This window comes from Ambystoma mexicanum, chromosome 7q (assembly GCF_040938575.1).
Source record: "Ambystoma mexicanum isolate Mex_15411 chromosome 7q, UKY_AmexF1_1, whole genome shotgun sequence".
Taxonomy (NCBI): domain Eukaryota; kingdom Metazoa; phylum Chordata; class Amphibia; order Caudata; family Ambystomatidae; genus Ambystoma; species Ambystoma mexicanum.
Genome location: NC_090941.1, coordinates 169,957,806 through 169,980,021, shown reverse-complemented (window position 1 = coordinate 169,980,021; position 22,216 = coordinate 169,957,806). Strand labels below are relative to the sequence as shown.

The following is a 22,216-nucleotide window of genomic DNA, read 5'->3' as shown; positions in this document are numbered from 1 at the left end:
TATCACGCCACTGCAAATATGGGAAATGGCATGGTTACAGTTTACTTAAGTTCATTCACGAGAAGAGAGCAAAATCAATCTTTCTTGGACATTTTCTCAAATGTGCTGAAGCCATTAAGTGACTGGAACATGCTGCATAAAAAGCGTACATCACTTGTAAAAGCTCCATCTGATGCAAAGTGAAAATCAATATCAAGAGCTTCCGAAACACAACCACCAACAGCAGCACGACTTGCCGACCAGAGGACAAGAGCAACTTTCTCCAGGGCAAATGAAATGTCAGAGCAAACTGAAGCAAGACTTGCTGACATGAGGACAAGAGCAACATCCTCCAGAGCACGAGACACCATCAGGACACAGGCAACGCCGGGTACCACAGCTAATCAAGTGATAAAATATTTTGTATATCCCACATGAGTGCAAATATCCATGAAAAAGTAAATTCAGGTGTTCACGGGGGCCTATCGTCAGATGGGATCAACATTCTCAGTGGGTTCACAGATTCCCTTCCTCATTGCCCTGTACCAGTTCACAGTTTCAGCTGCGCTCCATGTCTTTTTTTGTTCACCTCTTGGCCAGAGCACAGGACAGGCCCATGAATTTGACCACATGCCTTTGCTTTCCTGGCCTAGGGTATGCTCCCAGCAAACATTCCATCAGGCACAAATGATAGCCACTCACTCCAGCTTCTGAGCATGTCGAATCTTCACGCAGTACCAAAACATATTTGCAATGTCTGCATTATCATTTCCACAACCTAGGCAGGTAGATCATTTTATAGCATGAATTTTGGCAACCTTGCTGCGGGTTATCCATGTTCTTTGTAACAAATTAAGTTGGAGAAGACGAAATCTAGCATTGCAGGAGACCTTTGTAACAAAGCGTAATGCATTATCCCACTAATTATCACTCTGTGCTGTCCCATATCAGTCTCCCACTGTGTCTGCAGCTTTGTGCGCCTCTTGTATGCAGCAAGCCTCAATACAACTGTAAAACAGGCCTCGAGCCAGCCTCCACCTCATATGATAGCGCCGCCAATTTAGCTGGTTCAGGTTCTCCCAGCCAATGAGGCCACCTATGCTTCACAATCTTAGCAAGCTTCATATACCACAAAAATAGGCATTTAGGGAGCCCCTCGAGCAGGACCATGTCGTCAAAGTCCCTAAATAGACCGTCCTTAAACATTTCCCCCCCCAATTAGTGAGCCCCATCTCATCCCATCTTCTGGCGACTGCCAGATCATCAACCCCAAGCATGCATCTGCAGCCATAGGGACGTGCGGCGAGTACGGATTCTGCAACTTAAGCATCTTCACTAACCTTCCCCATACCCTGCGTCCAAGAGTGATCAGAAGCGACGCACGCCCTAAGCAGCAATCCGGGGCCCACAGGGCTTCCCTGAGCATTGAAGAGCACGGCACCCCCCACACCCCACCCAACAATTCGGATTCCTGTGTCGGCTCATCAGACAACCAACAGGCCACATATTGGAGTTGTGCAACTAAATAATAAAGCTCTAACCATGAGCGCTGCACACCGCCATCCTCGTAGGACATGCAAAGGGTGGCCAGGGCAATTTTACGCCTGCCCTGTTCCCAAAGGAAGTCTCTAATCATGGACTCAAAGCGGCATAAGAAGCCAGTCACGATGAAACAGTGTGCATTAGCAAAAGAGTATAGCAGCCATGACAGCACAATCATTTTAACCAGTGCTATCTGGGCAATTACCAACAGGGGTAATCTGCTGCAAAATTTCATACAGCATTTCAGCCCATCTACGGCCTGAACTGTGTTCCTAGCATGCATGCTTTCAGGTTTATGCATGATCTGAATGCCCAGGTAACGAAACGCATGCGCCGCCCACTGTAAGCCCAGGTCCGGCAAATCTTGGGCGTCATAGTGACAGTCCAGCCAACAGAAACAGACATGAATTCTGCCTGCTAAAGGAAATACCGGACAGCCCAACAAAATGATCCAGAACCCCCAGGACCATAGGCAAATTGTGCTCAGGCTCATCATCAGCGTAGAGGGAGACCATGTGCCTAGACCCTCCCACACTGATCTGAGCCTCCGAGTACTTACTCTGTAAGAACACTACCAGTGGCAGAGCCAGTATATAAAGCATTGGTGACAGCGGGCAGCCCTGCCTACTGCCTCTCTGTATGCCCAAAAACCCGGATATCTGCCTGCCTGTCTGTCCTGACCCATGCTACTGTATCAATGTACAACAGCTTGATCCATCTTATAAACCCCTCACCTACCATGAAGTGATGCATACATCCATTCCCAGTAAACAGAATCAAACGCTTTAATCGCATACAAGGATGCATCGGCGTACAGATCGTTATGAGTGTTAGTCTGGTCGATAATATGCTGTAGGCACCAGGGATTCTTAGAGGTATTACGACCGGGGACAAAGCCTGTTTGATCCCTTGGATCAAAAAGCCAATAACACGTTTAAGTCGTCTCGCCAATAGGGCGTAAGAATTTTGACATCCTGATTTAGCATCGCCATCTGTCGATATGATTCGCGTAAGTCTGCCTGCTTCCCGGGTTTCAGTATTGGGACCATCATCGTCTCTCACATACTGTTCGGTAGCCAGCCCAGCCCATACGCCTCCTTATAAACCTTAAGCAGAACAGGGACAAGAGGGTTGCTGTATTCCTTATAGAACTCAGAGGGGAGCCTGTCTCCCGCAGAGACTTCCCGGTCGCCAGGGACTTCATCACTCTGCCCAGCTCATCACCGTCAGTGGCAGCTCAAAGGGCAGAGGCCTGCTCGGCATCCAGCTGCAGCAGCGTTTTTTTAAAACCTTTATTTTGAATTAGTTCACATCGTATAATATTTCTCACTACGAATAATCCACATTTCCACATGAACAGGAGTACATAATGACAAGTAAGCATGACTGGGGCAGATATCACAAATCTCAATAATCCACAGCACACATGTGCAGAATACCTCACATGTGTCCCCCCAAAACCACCTGACGGTGCCGGGGCAGTTGCGACACACATTGCCACCCAGTTGGCTGTAGCCACCATAAGCCATGGCCATGGTTCATATTCAGGCCCCTAAACCGAACTCGGGTCAGTCTACATTGGTGTCTTCTTATTAAACCCTCAAAGCCCCATCTAGATTCACCACCCCTGACTCATCACTACCCTCCTCTTCCCTAACCAGTAGAAATGCTTGGACCGGAGTCACAAGGCCTGGGGAAGGCCGGCATCAATCTGCAATACTCCTGCTCCGTGTCGCAGCACCAACCATTTCTCTGCCATTGGAGCCACAGGCCTTGACCATAGCATAAAGATGCACCTCTTTTCTAAAAGCATGCAGAGAGAAAAGCAGCTTACCCCCCCCCTCCCCTTAGAAACCTCCGGCAGCCAGCCGAACAAACAGCAAAGTATATCAAGCGGCACCTCCTGGTAGATCATTCTCCCTGTCATTTCAGTCACTTGGTGCCAAACACCTGACACGGGACACTCCAATAGAACGTGAATAAAACGTGCATCAGATTTACACCTGGGACACTCCCCACTACACAAGCTTTCAAACCTTTTCTGGACCGCAGGGGACAAGTAAGGTGGGGAAACGTATATTGGATGTGTTTAAACCTAGTGCAAATGGCTACTTTAATATAGGAGCACATATATTGCCATCTCTTATCCCCAGGGTGCCGACCCACATCTGCCGCCCATGTTGCCCTGGTGGTCGGTCAAAATATCGAAAAAAAAATCTCGAATGACAAAAAGGTCGAAAAAAAAATCTCGAAAAAAAAGTCGAAATTTCTCTTTTTTTAATTATATATTTATTTTGGGGTCCGGGATTAAAAAAAATGGTAAAAAATAAAAAAAAATTAAAAAAGGGGGGGTTGGGGGGGGGGAACCCCCCCATTTCGAATAAAAAACGTCATAAAAAAAAATCGACTTTTATATTTTCGGTATTATGACCATAAACCTGCTGCCCTACTAGCTGGGGCTTCCTTTGGGGCCAAGCCCTGTACCATCTGATAAATCGTGGACATAACACACTTTGCATTCGCTGAGTTAACAAGGTATCTGAGCAGGGGGGATACCTGTGGTTTGGAGGGAAAACACTGCAACTAGGCTCTAAACGCCTCCCGGATCCTGAAAAACTGAAATTTCAGCCCAAAGCCCCCCCCACCCCCTCAACATAGCCTGCATGTGTTCTAAGGAGACAAAATGTGCCTCTGTGTAAAAATGAAACATGTTCTTAACCCCAAGTAACAACCAATCCTTTTTAAATCACACCGTCATAAGTGAGAGCAAGATACATAATATCCCAGAATTTAAGCTTGGGGGCATATGGGACTTGCACCCCCATATGCATATAAGAAACACTCAAACGCTGCAGGCCATACTCCATAAAACAACCAATGAAATTATCTATTGAAAACATGTTCGTTTTAAAAGGTTTAATCTGACAAAAACTAAAGTCTACAAACAATGGAAATAAAAAGGTAAGGAACAAACACTCACTCTATGACACTACAATCTGCAACATTCCACTACAAATTCAAGCTGAACCACTCTCTAATTATCACTAAAAATCCTATCCAACCTTAACACTAACATTAAGAATTAGGCAGGTTACATCAATAGCACAGCTAAAGGGAAACACATAAGATAGTGTTAAGGTTGCGTTTGCAGTGATGTAGGGTGATTTTCTAATTGTAGTTGCACTTGTAGTGGTATGGAGTGAGTGCTTATAGTTATGGTTGCATTGTCGAATTTGTGATGGTATATAGTAATTGTAGTATTATGGCTAAATGTTTATGCCTTAACTTTATTATTGAAGCCCTGAGGTGTAAAGGGCTGTGGATTTGGAGCTGTTTGGCTGTGGCGAGTGGAAGGAGAAAGGAAGAGTTTGAACCCATTCAAGCTCACAGAACAGGGAAGATGTGCGTGTGCCTTTAACAAACCAACTGCTAGCTGGTCAGCTGACTATTTAAGGCCGCCTCTGTGACCCTTGCGGCGTGAAGCCCTGAGGTGTAAAGGGTTGTGGATTTGGAGCTGTTTGGCTGTGGCGAGTGGAAGGAGAAAGGAAGAGTTTGAACCCATTCAAGCTCACAGAACAAGGAAGAGGTGCGTGTGCCTTTAACAAACCAACTGCTAGCTGAACCAAGCTGAACCACTCTCTAATTATCACTAAAAATCCAATCCAACCTTAACACTAACATTAAGAATTAGGCAGGTTACATCAATAGCATAGCTAAAGGGAAACACATAAAATAGTGTTAAGGTTGCGTTTGCAGTGATGTGGGGTGATTTTCTAATTGTAGTTGCACTTGTAGTGGTATGGAGTGAGTGCTTATAGTTATGGTTGCATTGTCGAATTTGTAGTGGTATATAGTAATTGTAGTACACAGAACAGGGAAGAGGTGCGTGTGCCTTTAACAAACCAACTGCTAGCTGGTCAGCTGACTATTTAAGGCCGCCTCTGTGACCCTTGCGGCGTGAAGCCCTGAGGTGTAAAGGGCTATGGATTTGGAGCTGTTTGGCGAGTGGACGGGCAATGGCGGCTGTGCCGTCTCCAGCATTAAGAACAAGAGCACAGAAGCGCAGTGACTGTGCTGGCGGACCAGCTGAAGCCATAGCTCCCTAGCGTGCTCAAACATTCTCCAAAGTAAGTCGCTACTATTCTTGCACTTCGGACCTGGTTGACTGTATCACGGAGCCTGTTTTTGAACCTGTTCAACATATACATTGTGATGCTGTGTTCGAAGTTCTTACTGCCTCGAATGAACCTGTACACTTACGAGAGAGAGAGCACGCCTGACATCCGGCGACGCTGGGGAGAACTGCACTGTACCAGTCAGTGGCGCTGACTGTTTTAACAGTGTAAGTACCGAGTACATCGACTCCTCGGTAACGCGAAATTTCCATACTGTAATTTGTACGAAGAACGAGGCTCCTGAAAATAATGACAACATGCCCCCCGACGCTATATCCGTATTGAACACTCACTCGCGCCATGGTTTTGCGGATGCTGTGGTCGCCGTCTGAGGGGGCGGGGGATGTCGTGGTCGAGACTTTGCTTCAGTACGGCTTGAGGGCCATTGTGCGTGGGGTGGGGACTGGCGGTTGTGTAGCGGAGGATGCTCCCCTTGGTGGAGTATGCGTGGAAGGCTTGGAAACCGTGCCTTTGCACGACGCCAGTCCTGAAGAGTTAATCAAGGCAGCCTTCCAACTGAATGACCTTTCACTCCCTAGGTTGGGCTACGAGGACCCTATGCGCACTATAAAGGAGTTAGTTGCTCCGTTTACTGCAAAATCTCCTGTGAGCAGCAAGAAAATACTGGCCAATGGGTATATTAATGAACTTAATGGTAATGATACCATTGTTCAGTAACTCAATTTAACCCCAGAGGTACATTTTCGAGAGCCGAGTCTGATTCTTGGCAGCCTGATGGAGCCGCATTTGGGTGAAAAAATTGAGGCTAGAAGAGACTCACTGGGGGTTGTGAACAACGTCTTACAGAACCATGGGCTCCAGAATAAGGCATGTTTAAACAAACAACCTAATGAGCAAAAGACATTTGTAGACACTAAGGCAAAAACAGCCCTAAAACGAAATAATACACAGTTAATGGGGGCCACGGGTGACATATGGCCAAAGTGTGCTACAAACGGTTGAAAACACACAAACACCTGCCCAATGGAGAGTCGTGGCATGAGTTATCTGGCATTCACTTGACCTCCCAAAAAAGACATTCTGCTCCAAATAGGAATGCAAATGAGGTTGCTGAGGAGACTATTGCAATGAGCCCTCTTTAAACAATGACTCTATGGACTCATCCCTGATGGTACGTCCTTTCCCTAAAATCCGGCGTGACAAGGAGCATCACCCCGGTAGGATGTCGAAGCAACATGCACAAACCTCAGGAAAGGAATTACCCACCATGCTGTCCTCGACGGAATTGCAAACTCTCCTAATGGCATCTTCGGCGATTTCTTTGACACCTTTTATGAAACTTTATGAGAATATACATGAGGCAACTAAAGATTTATCGACTGTTGTGGCTATGATGAACTCCAAGTTGATTCAACTAGAAAAAATTTGTGATTGCTCGTATGTTGAACAACACGAGGGAATTAAACGACTGCATGCAGCCTTTAATCTATTAGGTGAGGGCAGAAAAAGCGATTCAACCGACAAAAGGCTGTTCGCTGAAGTTGCCCGAGAGGCACTCGCACCATTTAAATATGACACAAGTCAATTACTACGGACAAAGGCCTCTGAGTGTACCAAAACTAATGGAGGGCTAAAAAGTGTTAAGCCCGGAACTCAAGCTTAACAGGAGCAAAACAGCCCATCACAACATCATCAATTACAAGCTGGTGCATTGACTCTGTTGGAACAACAGGGTCCTTAGTTAACAATTCTGATGCAGCTCCCTTTGGTGGGCGAGTTGGCATCTGTAGAGGCCGAGAAGTGCGCTGCGGTCCTAACAGATGTATCAAACAAGGTTTCAGTGTCATCGCGAAAGACCGGTCCTTGCTCGTCAGTAATTTCCTTTAGCCCAAACGTTGCAGACTTGTAGTTCCATACGGCATTTCAACAGGCCAGACGTTCCGTCAATCAAGCATGCCACACACTCAAATGGCATCAACCTCAGGAGCCAGTTTACAATTGGAACAAACATCAAAAGATGGGTCAATTCCTTCGACAGTGGGGCTGCCTAAGGTATATTCAATCTTCACTGGAGGGCCCCAGAACCTAGGCAAGCCGGAGAAATTGTCATTAAAACCTCAACATGCAGTTAAGACAAACAGTAAGAAATCGAAAAACCAAAAGGCAAGGAAAAAATAATACTCTAAATGGAGCCCAGAAGTTCTTGCGGAACATTAAAATGGTCCAGACAGTGTCAAATGACTTGGTCAAACCAACTATGGGCGTTATTCCTTCTAAAAACCAAATTCAAACTCAAGATACAATTGAAAACTTAATACCTGTAGAGCATGTACAAATGAAGATTACCATACCAACAGCGGATATTGCGGCAGAGCTAGTAGACCTGTCAACTTATGATGATCCAGAATACATGGACCTGGAGGCTTCAGTATCGATAGGCAAAGACTCGAACAACATGAGAGAGCAATCAAGTGTGATGCCCATTCAATGCAAGGATAAACCGGCCCAGTCAGCAGCTAAAATAGTCTTAGACAAACCTGTGTCAAGCTCATCAGGAAACACTAAGGAAGTTTGCAGAATTCCCGCCTTAAAATGCGGGTTACATGAAAGGTCATGTCACATTATTGAAGTACCAGACGTCAATAAATCACTGTCTCCTCTCTTACTCAGTCCGGCGTTCTTGACAATGGACGAGAAAAGAAAACAATGTCTAGCTAATCTTCAAGCTGCTAGACTGGGGAGGTCATTGTCAAATTCAGATGGAAGCGATAAACCAGCCAATGAAAGGGGTCTTCATGGGCAGATGACAGTCTCTGATAGCGAGTCTATGGTCATCAATCGAAGGAAGGTGCAGGGGCTTGTGGCTGACAGATGTCCGCAAAAATCTAAGGAAAGTCTGCCAAAGCCAGTTCCAAATAAGAGCACTATTTACAAGTTGAAAATTGAGAGCTTGGAGTCTATCGATAATTTGACCTTGAATCGAGGAAACGTAATTAAGTTGCTTCATCTCATGCCAAGTTTACGTGCAATAACCTCAGATGACTTGAAAATCGTGGGGTTTCTAGAAGAAGGCATGAATGACAAGGAGGTGCTCCACCTAACCTCGGTCTTAATTGCTCCCTCAATATTGGAGGCTAATGTAGCGTTGTTTTCACTGGGCTTTGATGTTTACAAATGTATTGAGCCTGAGGCGTCTCGACCTGCCTCCAATGGAACTCTGGATGTGCCAAGCGAAGTGTCCATGAAACCGTCCACGGCACCGGTACCAAGAAGAGATACCGTGATGAAGGAATCACAAGGGCACTCTAGTTTGTCACAAGGGGTGGATTGCAAATGTATGTTATCACCGTCTGCATTGAGGCTAACTCAAATACCAACGGGCGATGGAGGAGTGGCAGTTGATGGACAAAATGCACAAATAAGAATTACAATTAAAAGAAAAGGTCCGCCTGACGATAACACCAAGGAGGGATTTCAAATTACAACCCCCCCCCTGACAAACTACGAATGGCAATGGTTGGCAGGGGCTTTGAACACAAAAAATAACCAATAATGCCAGGAGTCCGAAACCCTCTAGGAGTGCTGCCTAGCCTCCTGAAACACACGAGGATTTACACATCTGTTTAATACAATTTGGCTAGACAACCTCCATATCGTGTGTTTACAAGAGACATGGCTAAGTGAGCTGCCGGTAACTTCGGAGTTTGAGGATGTAATAAATCCGGCAATAAAATCAAAACAAGGACGACCAATGGCAGGGCTGCAGACGATGGTGAGAAGAGCATCGGGGTGGCGCATTATAAACTCTGTCAACCATTCTCCCTATATTCAAGAGACTTCTGTTGAAAGGGACGGCGTCCATGAGCACACACAAGACAGGATCATAATACTGAATCTGTATTGGAACCATCTACGAGCAGGAAAGGCGGATTTTATTGACCAGATATCAGCGTTAATAGATCTTCGGGTGGAAGCCCTAGGGTGGACGAAGATAATTCTTTGCAGCGATTTAAACATCAATGAAATGAGCCTACGAAATTTCATGAGTGCTTTGAATGGAAGCACTCGTGGTGATATACCACCTGCACCAACGTGGCATCGCGTGGATTCATCATCAATCATAGACTACATGTTTGTGTCTGAAGCTTTGCACCATAGGATAAATTCGCTGATTATCTGTAAAACAACAAATGGTGAACATGATATGCTACTTATGAAATTTGCAATAACTGAAACAGCTAAAAAGCCATCATGGGCACACAAACTCAAGCTGGAATCAAACAGAGTTTGTTTAAGACTGGAGGAGACTGAAGTTAACTCTGTGATGAACCAGTACTGTCAATCGAGTGCTGATCTGGAATACGATCAATTATTGACACAATTTAAAACAAAAAAGGTCGGCCTAAAAAACTTAAACATGGTCCGGGCTCATCACTTCGATCTTGAGATCCTTAAACAGAAAAGAAGGATGCGTACGGCACTTAGGAGAGCTCAGTCCCTAGATGTTGCCGCTCGCAATTTGGAAAAAAAGGCTGTGAAACAAAAATATAAGAACTGGATGAAGATGCATAAATATGCATTAGTACAAAACGATCCGGAGCAGATGTTGGCTACATTGAAGAACAAAAATACGAGAGACTTTTGGAATCTTATTAATAACTCACAAGCTCCTCAAACTGCACTGCAGTCTTGCATGGTCTCGGAATCTGTTTGTATAGCCCATTTCGAAGCTCTCTATAAAGCTAAGGACCAAGCAAATGTTCCATCGGAATAATCTTTGAAACCGTGGGCCTTAACCTTTTTGAGAGAAGATAGTGTCCATAATTAAGAACGCAAAAAACTCACGAGCGCCAGGCCCGGACGGCCTTACCAACTTTACTATTAAACAACATCCAGAGTTATGGGCATCCCTATGTGTAGCTTTATTCGATAGAATAATTAAGTGCCGTATGTTAGGCAGAAACCTGTGAAGTTCCCTTAGGGACCACTGCAAAAAGTTTAGGACTACAGGAGTTAGCAGTAAACCCAATTGGTAGCAGTCTGCACCACCCAGATTTACCTGGTAGCTGTGGCTGAGCAGTCAGACTTCTCTCAAGAAGAGTTAGGCAGTATACAGAGCATACACAATAGGGCAGGTACACACAGTAGAACAAGCAAACAATGACCAGAGCTTTGGTGTAAAAGATATATAATTATTTATTTAAAAACACATCTAAGAAAACACACCAGCACTAATCTCAAGCAAGTTCAAAAACACAGTTACTAAAGTACATACACTCCCTTAAGAGAATATTAGACAAGTCTTAAGTAAAGCCCCACTTATTTTCAGACAGCGGTGAGCGCTTAACGCAGATGACACTCTAATAATTTGGTTTAAAAGGGAGAGAAAGGCAGAGCATAAATTGAAACAGATCCCAACACTTTCAAAAGAACACAGCAAGAGAGGAAGGCAGAATCAAACCGTGAAGTTAGAGTTCAGAAAGCCGGATCCACTTTAAGAGGATCAGAACGAAATGTGTCCAAGGTCACACGGTTGAAAAGTGCACAAAAGTCTCGAAAAGGTTCAGAAAGAAGTTGGACCAAAAGAAAAGGACCAGTTAGATGGTCAAGAGGCCAGCCCAGTTTAGAAGGTTAAGGATTTATTGTCACCTTGTAGCAATCTATAGAAAGGGAGGGCAGGTGGACACAGTTCCTTGAAATGGTGAGAACACTCCGGCGGGGGCAGTTGTTCCTGGCAGCGGTTGCGAGTTGGTGCTTCGTCCGGCAGAAGAGAAGATCTCGTCGGGCAGGAAAGCAGGGGGTTGTTGTACTGCCAGGGAAGAAACCAGCTGCAGAGTTTCTCGATTCAAAGGAGTGGTCCTTTTATTCGCGGTTCAGTGGTAAGTGGCTATCCGGTTGCCGGGGTGGTTGGCACGGCAATTCGACCACTAGACGTCCTGGTAGGCGAAAAGGAAAGCAAACTGGTTGTCCCCACCAGCTCAAGGGGAAGAGACTCTCCGGCAAGAAGATCTCCTCTGTCGCCGGGAAGTGGTGAGACAGTTCCGCAGGGCTCCACCGGTGGTGTCGTCGTTGCAGGTCGGCTCAGCTTCTCCCACTTCGGATTCTCAGGTCCTGTGGCGACTTCTGAAGTTCCAGTCCCAAAAGCCCTGCTTTTATGCAAGAAACCCCCATTCATTCAGCATAGCTGTCAATCAAACATGCTAAGTGGTGAGCCGGCCGGCTCACCACTTGGGCCAATCACACAAGAGTGCGACTTGAGTTGCCAAGGCAACTCAGTCCAGGGTGCCTAAACCCCCTCGCACACCCCCTGTGGTGCCCAGACAGAGTGGCACCACTTTTGGAGGCTTCTGTGGAGAAGCCCGCCAAAAAGTGGAACAAAGGGCTCGACTTGGGTTGGAGTCACAGAAGAGAACACAAACGCCATTTTAGAATCGAATTCTGGCAAAAAATACCAACCGGTGAATTAATATTAAATAAATAACCCAGCGGTATGTTTGAGGCTATAGGAATTAAATAATTAAAGTTGGTAGCCTCGAACAATGGGAAAATCCCATAGAGATATATTCGCGGTCGAATATAAAAAGTAGTATCCACTGCCACCAGCCAAAACTCGATCAGAGGGGACAGAGACATGCCCCCTCGAATAACAGACCCCGGGGCAATCGAATTGCCCCGACCAGTACTTCCACAATATGATGGTTTGTACCGGTTTCTGTTCATAATTTGGGACTAGTAAAGCCAATGGTGACTTTATATGCCCTGGGAGACAGTAGTCAGTCCCAGGGTATGGAGTCTATGGTGGTGTCACTATGACACCCCTGTGTCACTGCACTGAGGGTGCTGTGTAACACACATAGTAAAAACACATGAGACCCTATGGAGTAAAAGACCCCATTGCCCATAAAACACATTAACAGTCAAAGGAACCCCTCAAATAATGTCCAAGAGTGTGAGGAAGAGAGACTCACTCTTGGCAGGAGAAAAAAAACACTCCAGAAATCCAGCAAAGCTGCTGGGGGACTCACTAGGTTAGGAAATTCAGCCTATACAGAGAATTCTCCCTAACACCGTAGGACCCCAAAATCTTGGAAGTCTGCTGTCAACGTCCCAATTTTCAAGAAGGGAGACAGAACATGCCCAAAATATTATCGCCCAGTTGCACTGTTGGACGTACTGGGGAAAATCTACGCCACAATGTTGCAACAAAAACTAGTGGCATGGACAGTTAAGTCTAATCATGTTGACAAAAGGCAATCTGGATTTGTAAAAAAGTAGGCTGCTCGCTAAACCTGCTACTGCTGAACCGGATTAAAATGGAGGCAATAAATTCCAACACGAAGGTCTATGTGGCCTTCATTGACTTTTCATACGCATTCGATACCATCGACAGGTCACTTTTGTGGTCAAAACTAGAAAGTTGGGGATGCCCAGTTGATCTAGTAGCAGCAATCCGGGATCTCCACTCTGGCACTTCAATAAAAATCTGTCTGGATAGCTCTGGAACTTTAACTGCACCAATCAAAATCTATAAAGGGGTAAAACAGGGTTGCCCCTTAGCTGCTGCAATATTCAGCTTATTTATATCAGATATAGGTTTATCAATCGATGCAGTAAGCTCTTTTCCACCAAAAGTAGCCAAGACACATCTAAGCTGACTCTTGTATGCTGACGATTTGGTCCTGATGGACACAACCCATGTCGGCCTCCAAAGAAAACTGAGTGCGGTTGGCCAATTGGTGATAAACACAAAGAAGTGTGAAATCTTAGTGTTTAAGAACCTGAATAGCCAAGGAGGGAAAACAACTAAACAACTGAGATGGTCCCTAGGTCAAGAGTTAATTCAGACAGCCCAGAGAGTGAAATACCTTGGCATGCTAATATATTCATCCGTCAACGATGGCCCTTGGATTGCTGAAACCAAAAGGAAATGCAAGCAATTGGCAAGTCAAGATGTCATCATGCAAAAGAAATTTGGGAAATTTTCTATAAAACCACTGTTTGCTTTTTATCAGCAAAAAGTAGTCCCAGTCCTGCTATATGGTGCTGAAAACGCTTTGGGTTGTACTTATGAAACATGGTCATCGCTGGAGAATTGTTTCTGGTCCAAGGCACTGGCTCTTCCAAGGGGAATTCTGACATGTGTAAGATATGAATTATCGCTCATATCGCTCCATGCTAGGGTATGCTGGACCCTAGTGAGCCTGTTTCGTAAAACTCGCTACCACGAGCAAATGCCACAATTTGACATCTTTCACTGTTCAATACCAACGAATAACAGTATGGTGTCATTGTGGGTTAAGAGATGCGAATGGATACTGAAAGAATATGGAATCAGCTTAGACATGCTTCATAACAACCCGAATGCCGCCAAATTAAAAATCTGGCGTGCGGATTGGGACCGAACTTGTACTCAACAAGCTGCTGCAAAAATGATGAGTGAGGCACCGTTCTAAGTCCGGGCATTTAATTGTCCACAAAGTTACATTGAATTGTTTCCAGATCCTCAGGCACGGAGAGTGTTTATGATGTTGCGTCTAAACATATTTAAAACCAAAGAACGCCTTGGCTCATGGAAATGTAACAAAATCATAAATCCAATGTGCAGACTATGTGCTAAAGATAAGGAAACCCTTAAGCATTTAGTGCTATTTTGCACGATACTTCGATCTGAAAGGACAACCAACCTGGGATCTTGGGAGTCTGAATCACCCCTCCCTTTGTGCTGACGAATGGTGGGCCAATATGTTCCAAGGCTCGGACATGAAATTGTTACTGCCATTGTCACGTTTTCTGATGATAATCGAAAATCGCCTGAATTTACCGTTGGTTTATGAACAATGAGGAAGAGTGACTACACAGTAAGATAAAGCAGATGGGAGGGGTGTTTCTATAGGAGGGTGGAAACGACAAAAATCTTTTGTCCTTTTGTTTTTCTTTTGATGGGTTGTGTTTTGTTGTAAAAATTTTAAAGGTTTGTGATATATCAATAAAATAAAAAAAATAAAAAATGATTTCCAGTGTTTGCAGACTTAAGTTTTTGTTAGAGTTGCCAAAGAGTTAATGTCTATATATATATGCGTACAAATCCCAAAGAAAACAACGCAAGTCCTGTGAAAGGGTGAACAGGAGTAAGGTCAGTTGCTCATTGTGGTCTTTGCCACTGATTTATTGGTGCCTTATTGCCCTACTGAGTGTGTGAATGGCAAAGCTATACCAAGTAGCAGAAGCTTTTTATGCAATGGTATTGGTTTGGGGGAAGTACACGAATAGATGCAAGGGGGTGGTATTCACAAAAAGGGTCATAAATTAATCATGTTAGAAAATAGTTGAAAAGGAATACAATTGGGACTCACTTTCGGAAATCTGCTAACAACTTCAGCATATCTTCGTTTGACAGCTTGTTACTGTCTTGCCTGTAAAGAGCTGAAAATCTTGCAGCTTTATCCAAGGTCCCAGAGGTATCTTTAAACAAAGTTCTAAAAAAAATGAATGTTTAACGAGTCAAGTATTGCCAGAGTTTTGGAAACAGTAACATGTTTGATAAGCACAGACGCTCAATGAAAACATATTTTAAAGTCGCTCTCACCCATGTAGTAGATAAAATAGCCTTAAGAATGCCTAAACGGGACATGCTAATTAATTCAATGAGAATGAAGTTCAAGATAATTTAAGAGAAACTGAGGTCTTCTACAAAGACAGTGGTCTGGTGATCCAATGACAAGGCTTTTCAATAGTAAGTTGGACATGATATTCTTTATCAAATCTGTGTGCAAACTTAAAATATAAAACATGCATCTGAACAGATTCACACAGAATGAATCTTTCATTCTCTCGCATTTGTTTCTGGAGTATCACCTGTGCTTCGATCTGCTGGTCAGGGTACCAATAGTTTTTTTTTAAGTGCTTGAAACACATCAATAAAATACTGAGGACAGAGTACATCAGATAGTGCATTTGTTTTTATACATAGTACATTTTATTGTACCAATACTTTGCATCATCATGCAGCCCAAAGAAGGGAAATCCCTTTGAAAATAATGTAATTCATTTTAAATGTAGCATGCTGCACCTGACTATACCTTATAGTTAAACTGACCTTTCGCCAACAGATGGCTGCATGAATAATGCATGCAGTACATTCACTGCTTTTTAAGGTATCCTTGTATTTTTTCAAAGCAACACAAAGAACAAGGTGATTATTTAACAACGAAAAGGAGCACTGTGAATGTTCAATTAAGAGCAGTTATCCACCACAGAGATGAGGCACCTGGGCCTAACATCTGTTAACTCATGGTTTGGGTGAGGAGGGGGACGTCCATCTCAAGCAAGCTACATTCAACCAATACAGCAGATGTGATGAAAGGACTACTGCTGTGCAGGCATACAGGGATAAATATTGGATAAAACTTCTAGTGAGCCCCACACTACTATTAAACCAGCAGTGAACCCAATCAAAGGTGAATCATACAACACTACAGGTACACTTCCTTCACCTATTGTGGTAACATGGGCCAAGATCGAGCTATAGTCTTCAAGAGGGATGTGTGCTAGCAAAGAAACCTCCAAACAATCATGCAGCAGTATGAAAATAAAAGAATGTACAATCAAAGCTCTATAAAAAAAACAGGAGACTACAGCAAAAATAAAGAAACACTAATCAAAAACACTATAACCCATCCCATTAAGGGGAGGTACGACATATGGAGAATTTGCAATGAAAGAGGTACTCTGGGCCCGAAGAAAGACACTATTTTCAGCACCAATCTTCAAGTTCAAGGAAGAGGTTTTCAAAAAGATAAGTAATGGGGATTTAAATGTCACTAGGGCACTTTATGGCAAGCCAGTGGGACAGACCCGCTGCAATTACATTATAGGCTTGTTCTTGAGGCTTGGCAGTGTCAAGATAGGAGTCTAGGTTCTTCAGAAGGGGTCAAGTCTGTTCCCAAACCATGAGTGTTTGAGATGGTCGAATCAGCTTGATACAGCTTGATATGATCTAGCAGTACTGCAGTGACGATTGGCTCGAATCAGGCAAAGAACAGGCAGGCAATGGTAGAGTCGGTGTCTCTAAGCGGTCAAGTCGGTTTGACAAGGTCAAACAAAGCAATGCAGTTCTTGAGTGGTGAACAGCTCGAAAACAGCTGGTGTGCAGGCAGGCGATGGTAGAGACAGTGGCTCAACTACTCAAATCTGATTGAAAAGCAGCAAGTGTCAAAAACAGCTCAGCGGGGCCTGCAGCAGCTTGAAAAGGACGTGAAAGCGGTTAAATCAACTTGTAAGCGGATCAAGGTGGGAAACAGAGCTCAGAGCTGTTCCATGACTCCAGGGATATGTGTAGTCCATATTGTGCCCATCACAGGCAGTAAGGTTGTCAGAGGGGGGAGGGGGGGGCGTCACCTCCAATGAGCTGGATCCTGGTTCCAGTGTTTAAGCAGCAACTAGGCCTTATACACACAGCAGTACACCCAAAATGGTCCTCTGGGATGGGTGAGGGAAGGGTCTTTCTCCCACCTCAACACCTTTATCCTCACCTATATGACACATGACTATGTGCAGACCATATCCAGATAAAGGTCCAGGTGAAATCCGTCTCCTGAAGTATAAAGACAAATACATTGAATATGGGGGTACCCAATCTGTCATAGTTGATTGGTCCATTTCAAGTTTGATGCAAGGGTCAAATGCTGGCTTCTGTGATCAGTGTATTTTTCTAGTGATATCAGTGCCAGAGTGCTCTGTCTGCAGGAAGTAACTGGGGGCATAGGAAGTGCGGTGACCCAATAGTTTCCAAGGTGGTTGAACCCTTCTGTGGACCAACTGCTCCCCTAGCTTCACACTCTCTCCTGTCTGCCCTGCATCAAAGTCTATCAGCAGTAGTCCTTTGAAATACTGGCCCCCTCCCTGCACTTTGGGGCAGATACTGCTCTCATAGAAGGTGACAAGCCTTTCCAGAAAGAGCAAAGGCTTAGCTGAGATGAGCCCAAATGGTCAGTTTTGGGCAAAACTCAGTCCCATAAAGTAAATAATCAGCCCTAACAAAATGAGCCCATAGAAAGCAAGCAGACAATACAACAACATCGAAGGGTTTTGCCCATTGTAATTGTAGATTTACAAAGGCCTAAAGATGAAAACTAAAAATGGCTTATATGTAGTTTTTAAACTGCCTCCAGGCGCTGGGAGCACAGAATTATATCATTTGGATCAGGGCTGCCTATGGTTATAGGCAGCCCCCTGAGTCAGGATTCTACCCGCCTTCCACCCAGCACCACTGTATGCGCACATTCAGAGACTCTGTTTATGGCATATTTAAAAGGTTAAAATCCATGAACTACCTATGCATTCAGTCATCTGCTTCACCGCTACAGTTCTGGACCAATCTCATTTCATGTTCAATTCAGGGTTTTGGCTTATGGCAGCTGATGCATTCTGGTAATCTGTCCAAGAAGCAGAGGGCAGAAGGCAGCATTTTAAGTACATTAGCAAGCTGCTAAGATCTGGAGCGACCCAGATTACATTAATCAGTTGCAGGCTACTGAAGGCTAGGCTGCCAAGAACTTGAGTGCATAATTACAATAAACTGCTGAAGGCTACAAAAGCCTGCAGTGGGGTTGAGCATGCTCAGCTCCCCTGGCTGCAATCGGCGCCCCCCCCCACATGTAGGAAGGTGGAGTGGTAGAGCTCTCAAAAGCTCAGTTTCCACAGTACCAGTTGCCCATCAACTACTCTCTTTAGGAGTTTCTACTTTGTGCTTTTGACCATTTCCTAAGACCCTATTTTCCCCCCTTGAATCCGGTTTGTGCTTTTTAAAGATGCTTGGGGCTGCTTTTTGCTGTACTCTGATTCTTACTTGTGGAAGCTTTGTGCAGCACCCTGAAAACCAGGTAGGAATCAGTGAAGGGAGAATATCACTAAATTAAATCACTTAAACAAATTACCCAATTTATCACTTCTTGCAAGGAGATATGGCGGGGAAGACGCTTCTAATTTTAGGCTCAACTATTGCAATGACCTAAAGTGTGACTTATATTTCGCTATCCTCAATAATTTTTAGGTTGTACAAAACAGTTTGAATAAAAGGCAGGTCAAGGTCGAGGCTGATCGAGTGATATACCTTTGGTGACTGAGGTATAGCCTGTAGCAATGGCCAATAGCCAGATTGTCCGGGCCATGGCCAAAGGCCATGACTCGGACAAACTGGCTACTGGCCATGACCAAGAGGAACCAGCAATGGGGTTAAAGTGGGCATGGCCACCTGGGACCGGCTATGTGGTAAAGGTTTTCGAAATTGGGATAGGTTTGAATGGGGAGAAAAAAAAATCTGCTCATCGGTACAGGTTTAAGTGCGGGATGGGATTGCCGCAAATATGCACAAGGAGGTTGAGCAAAAACTTCAAAGCTTGGTTTTGCAAATATATCCTGTGTTTTATTTTTTTGAAAGTGTGAAAATGTAAGTACACAACACAGTGATATAACATTGGTATCTGGGCAATGGGCCTGGTGGTAAGCAAGGAAAGGAGAAATGTATACTGGCATTTGCTTATTGTGGCATGCAGCATGGCCAAAGCGGTAGCTTTGAATGGGAATAAAAATCCTGATTGCGGTTACAGCCTGAAGTGGTGGACTAGATTACAACAAACTTGCGCGACAAGCATTAGCAAGGACCTGAAAGCATGTTTTTGGAAATATGTCCTGTGTTTTAATTTTCCAAAGTGTAAGAATGTAAGCAGAAAAACTAGTGATATACATTTGGTGTATAGGTAGTGGGCCTGGCCCTCTGCAAATGTGTACTCCGATTTGCTTGTTGGGAAATGTGGCATGACCGAAGCCCATGCCACATGTATTTGGAGACTGGCCATGGCTGCAAGCCTTGAGCACTGGCCATTGGTTACATTATTACGGTATAGTGGACACTGAGCTAGGATTCAGGATAGGTGCAGTGAATAAAAGGGGTGGTTTGTTTGGGCTCAGGTCAAGCCTTATGCCGTAGGCAATTGAACAAGTATTTGCATCCCCAGCATGCACTGCTGATAGCGACAGACATAAGTATATGTTGCAAAACATGTTTTTAAAGGAGGTTTATAGTTCTTCCATATATATGAAAAGAGGAATTATTAATAACTTAAATACAGTGATGTAACACCACCAAACATTTTCACTTCTAAAAACCTATTAAATTGACAGAAAAAACTTTGTTAAAGTGATGTTGCAGTTAAGATGCATCCCACCCTTGGGACTCCTCTGCTCCAGTAGTTAGCCAGTGGTGTTCTACCTTGGCATCCCTTGGCATTTCCCTACCAGGTTCTCATGAGCACTTGCCCATCTGTACTGCCCCTTCCATTTATGCACTTCAATCACTGCACAATGTATATGTGCATTTATAGGAGCACTATGTCCAATTTATTTGTATAAGGGAAATGCAGATGCAAAAGATTTGTAGAAGATTGTTAAGTGGCAGTTGGTTTGTGCAAGCTTAATATTGTCATAGGGCTATATGTACAGTTTTTGGAAGTAATTGGTGGATGGGTGTGTGTTTGAAAGCAGGCATTGAGGGAGTGTTACGTGCCTTTTGGGCCTTTTAATGATCCATGGCCTGGCATGGGGACTGTGGAGACAGCGGATAGGTATAAAGGTCCATTGATGATGGTCCTTATTGTATGCTAGAGAAAAGTATGAGAGTTAGAAAATAGTTTGTCCTTTTATATTTTTCTCTAGTATACAATTGTCCATTATACCCATTAGCATAACACAAAATACTAATGGAATGTTGGAGAAGAGAATCTTATTTAGTCTAACTACTTTACTGAGAAATGTAAAGTAGATGGATTCTATAAGATTATTATTTTTCGTTCAATTTTTTAACAGTAAAAGGTGGTTCCTAAAGGAACCTTTTTTGGGGTTTTTTGATTAACTTCTTTTATTTATTTATTTTTATTTTTTTTTAACAGGTGGGGTCAGAAAGTAAGGCGGGTAGGGAAATGAGGGAAGAGGCACCAACTGCAAATATGGAGGGGCAGGTGGACAGGGGAAGATGTTGCACGTTGTTACATCTAAGGTACGGGGCAGTGTTTCTCATGCTCCATGATTACAGCTTCAAAAGCACTTCTTAATTGCTCCCCCTTGAGAGTGGTGTGTTGCACTACATATAGAGTATTGTTGTCTTCGAAAGAGAAGGATCAACTGCCTCTTTTATCGCTTGTAAGGTAGCTGGTGGGATTTTGTGTCCCACAGAAGTAGGCTTTGTGGTTACAGTATTGGTGGAGGAAGACCGCCAACTACTTGCTAAGAAAGGAACAACCTTTCTGAGAGTATTGCGGTGGTTGGATTTGATGCGGCGGCGCATGTAGGTGGTCCATTAGGACTACTGTCCAGGTAGTCTGCGACTCAGTCAGTGCATTTTACTTCGCTAGCTTTAGCCTTTGGTACATTCCCAACAGTGGTAAATAACTGCCACATCCATGATTCTCTCTGGGTGCTAGAGGTAGGCACTTCCTCTACCTCATCTTCTTGGTCCTCTTCATTGTCTTTTGAAGTACTGCACTTTTTTTGTTGTGTAGGACCTTCAGTGGGGGTGGGGGTGGCTCTTGGGGAGGAGGGATGGCAATAGCTGATGCCATTTTTAAGATAAAGTATGTGCTCTGTGCTAGATTGCTAATGGATAATGTGTAAGAATAGGTGTATGAGATGTGCAAGGTTACATTTTGAGCTTGAAAGTTCCTAGATGAGCACAAAATGCAGTTCTGTAATGTTTGCGAAGTCCGGACGCGTTCACGGACACGTCATCATGCCGCAACAGTCTTTGATGACGTCAGACGTTCACGGATGACAACAAACACAAAAACTGTGGAAAAAGTTGTAAAAAGTGTCTAGAAGTGTTAAAAATGATGCTAGAAGGTGGGGAATGGCAGAGGTTTAAGGTGAAACTTTGTAAATTGACCAAAAATGTTGCTATATTGGCGTAAGTATGATATTAGTAAGTTGTAGGAAATTAGCATGCACTGGTAAAAACCCCTGAAATTCACTGAAAAAACGTTAAAAGGGATGTTATGGTTAAGTTTCACTAATAAAAACCTATGAAATTCAATGAAAAAACTTTGTTAAAGGGACGTTATGGTTACAAATAAAACCGAAAACCCCCAGAAATTTGCCAGTTATGGTAAGCTAAGCAGCCATAACTTTCCGCCACCTCTGTGCACTGCTAAAACTATCACCCAGGACATGAAAGATGACATCACAAATGTCATTGACATCACTGATGACATTACATATGAACATTTTAACAAACATTCTCTACAAGGGGTTCCGTTTATAATGTTGGTAACAAGACGTTACGGTTGATGTGAAGCACTATCATGAACTACTAAATGTATTAAAGAATGTACGTCTACTCATGTAAACAAAACATATTATTGTGTTGTTAATAGAGGATGTAATCATACATACACATAGGCAAACGGTTGCAGCATGCACCATAGAAGTACAATATTTTTAATCCAGTAATTTCTGATAGAATAATAAATGCTACCTTATGAGAGTAATGTTAAACATGCAATAAATAGGTA

General features: G+C 43.8%; 1 protein-coding gene across 9 annotated transcripts in view; it reads right to left on the bottom strand.

The window, feature by feature from the left end:
• The window catches only part of DOCK9 (dedicator of cytokinesis 9), a 2,709,375-nt gene that overhangs the window by 1,504,348 nt on the left and 1,182,811 nt on the right, over positions 1 to 22,216 (bottom strand). For all 9 annotated transcript variants that reach the window (XM_069639825.1, XM_069639823.1, XM_069639827.1 and 6 more), the window contains exon 15: positions 15,011 to 15,133. In XM_069639825.1, the coding sequence (XP_069495926.1) occupies positions 15,011 to 15,133 (123 nt within the window). The remainder of the gene's footprint in view (positions 1 to 15,010; positions 15,134 to 22,216) is intronic.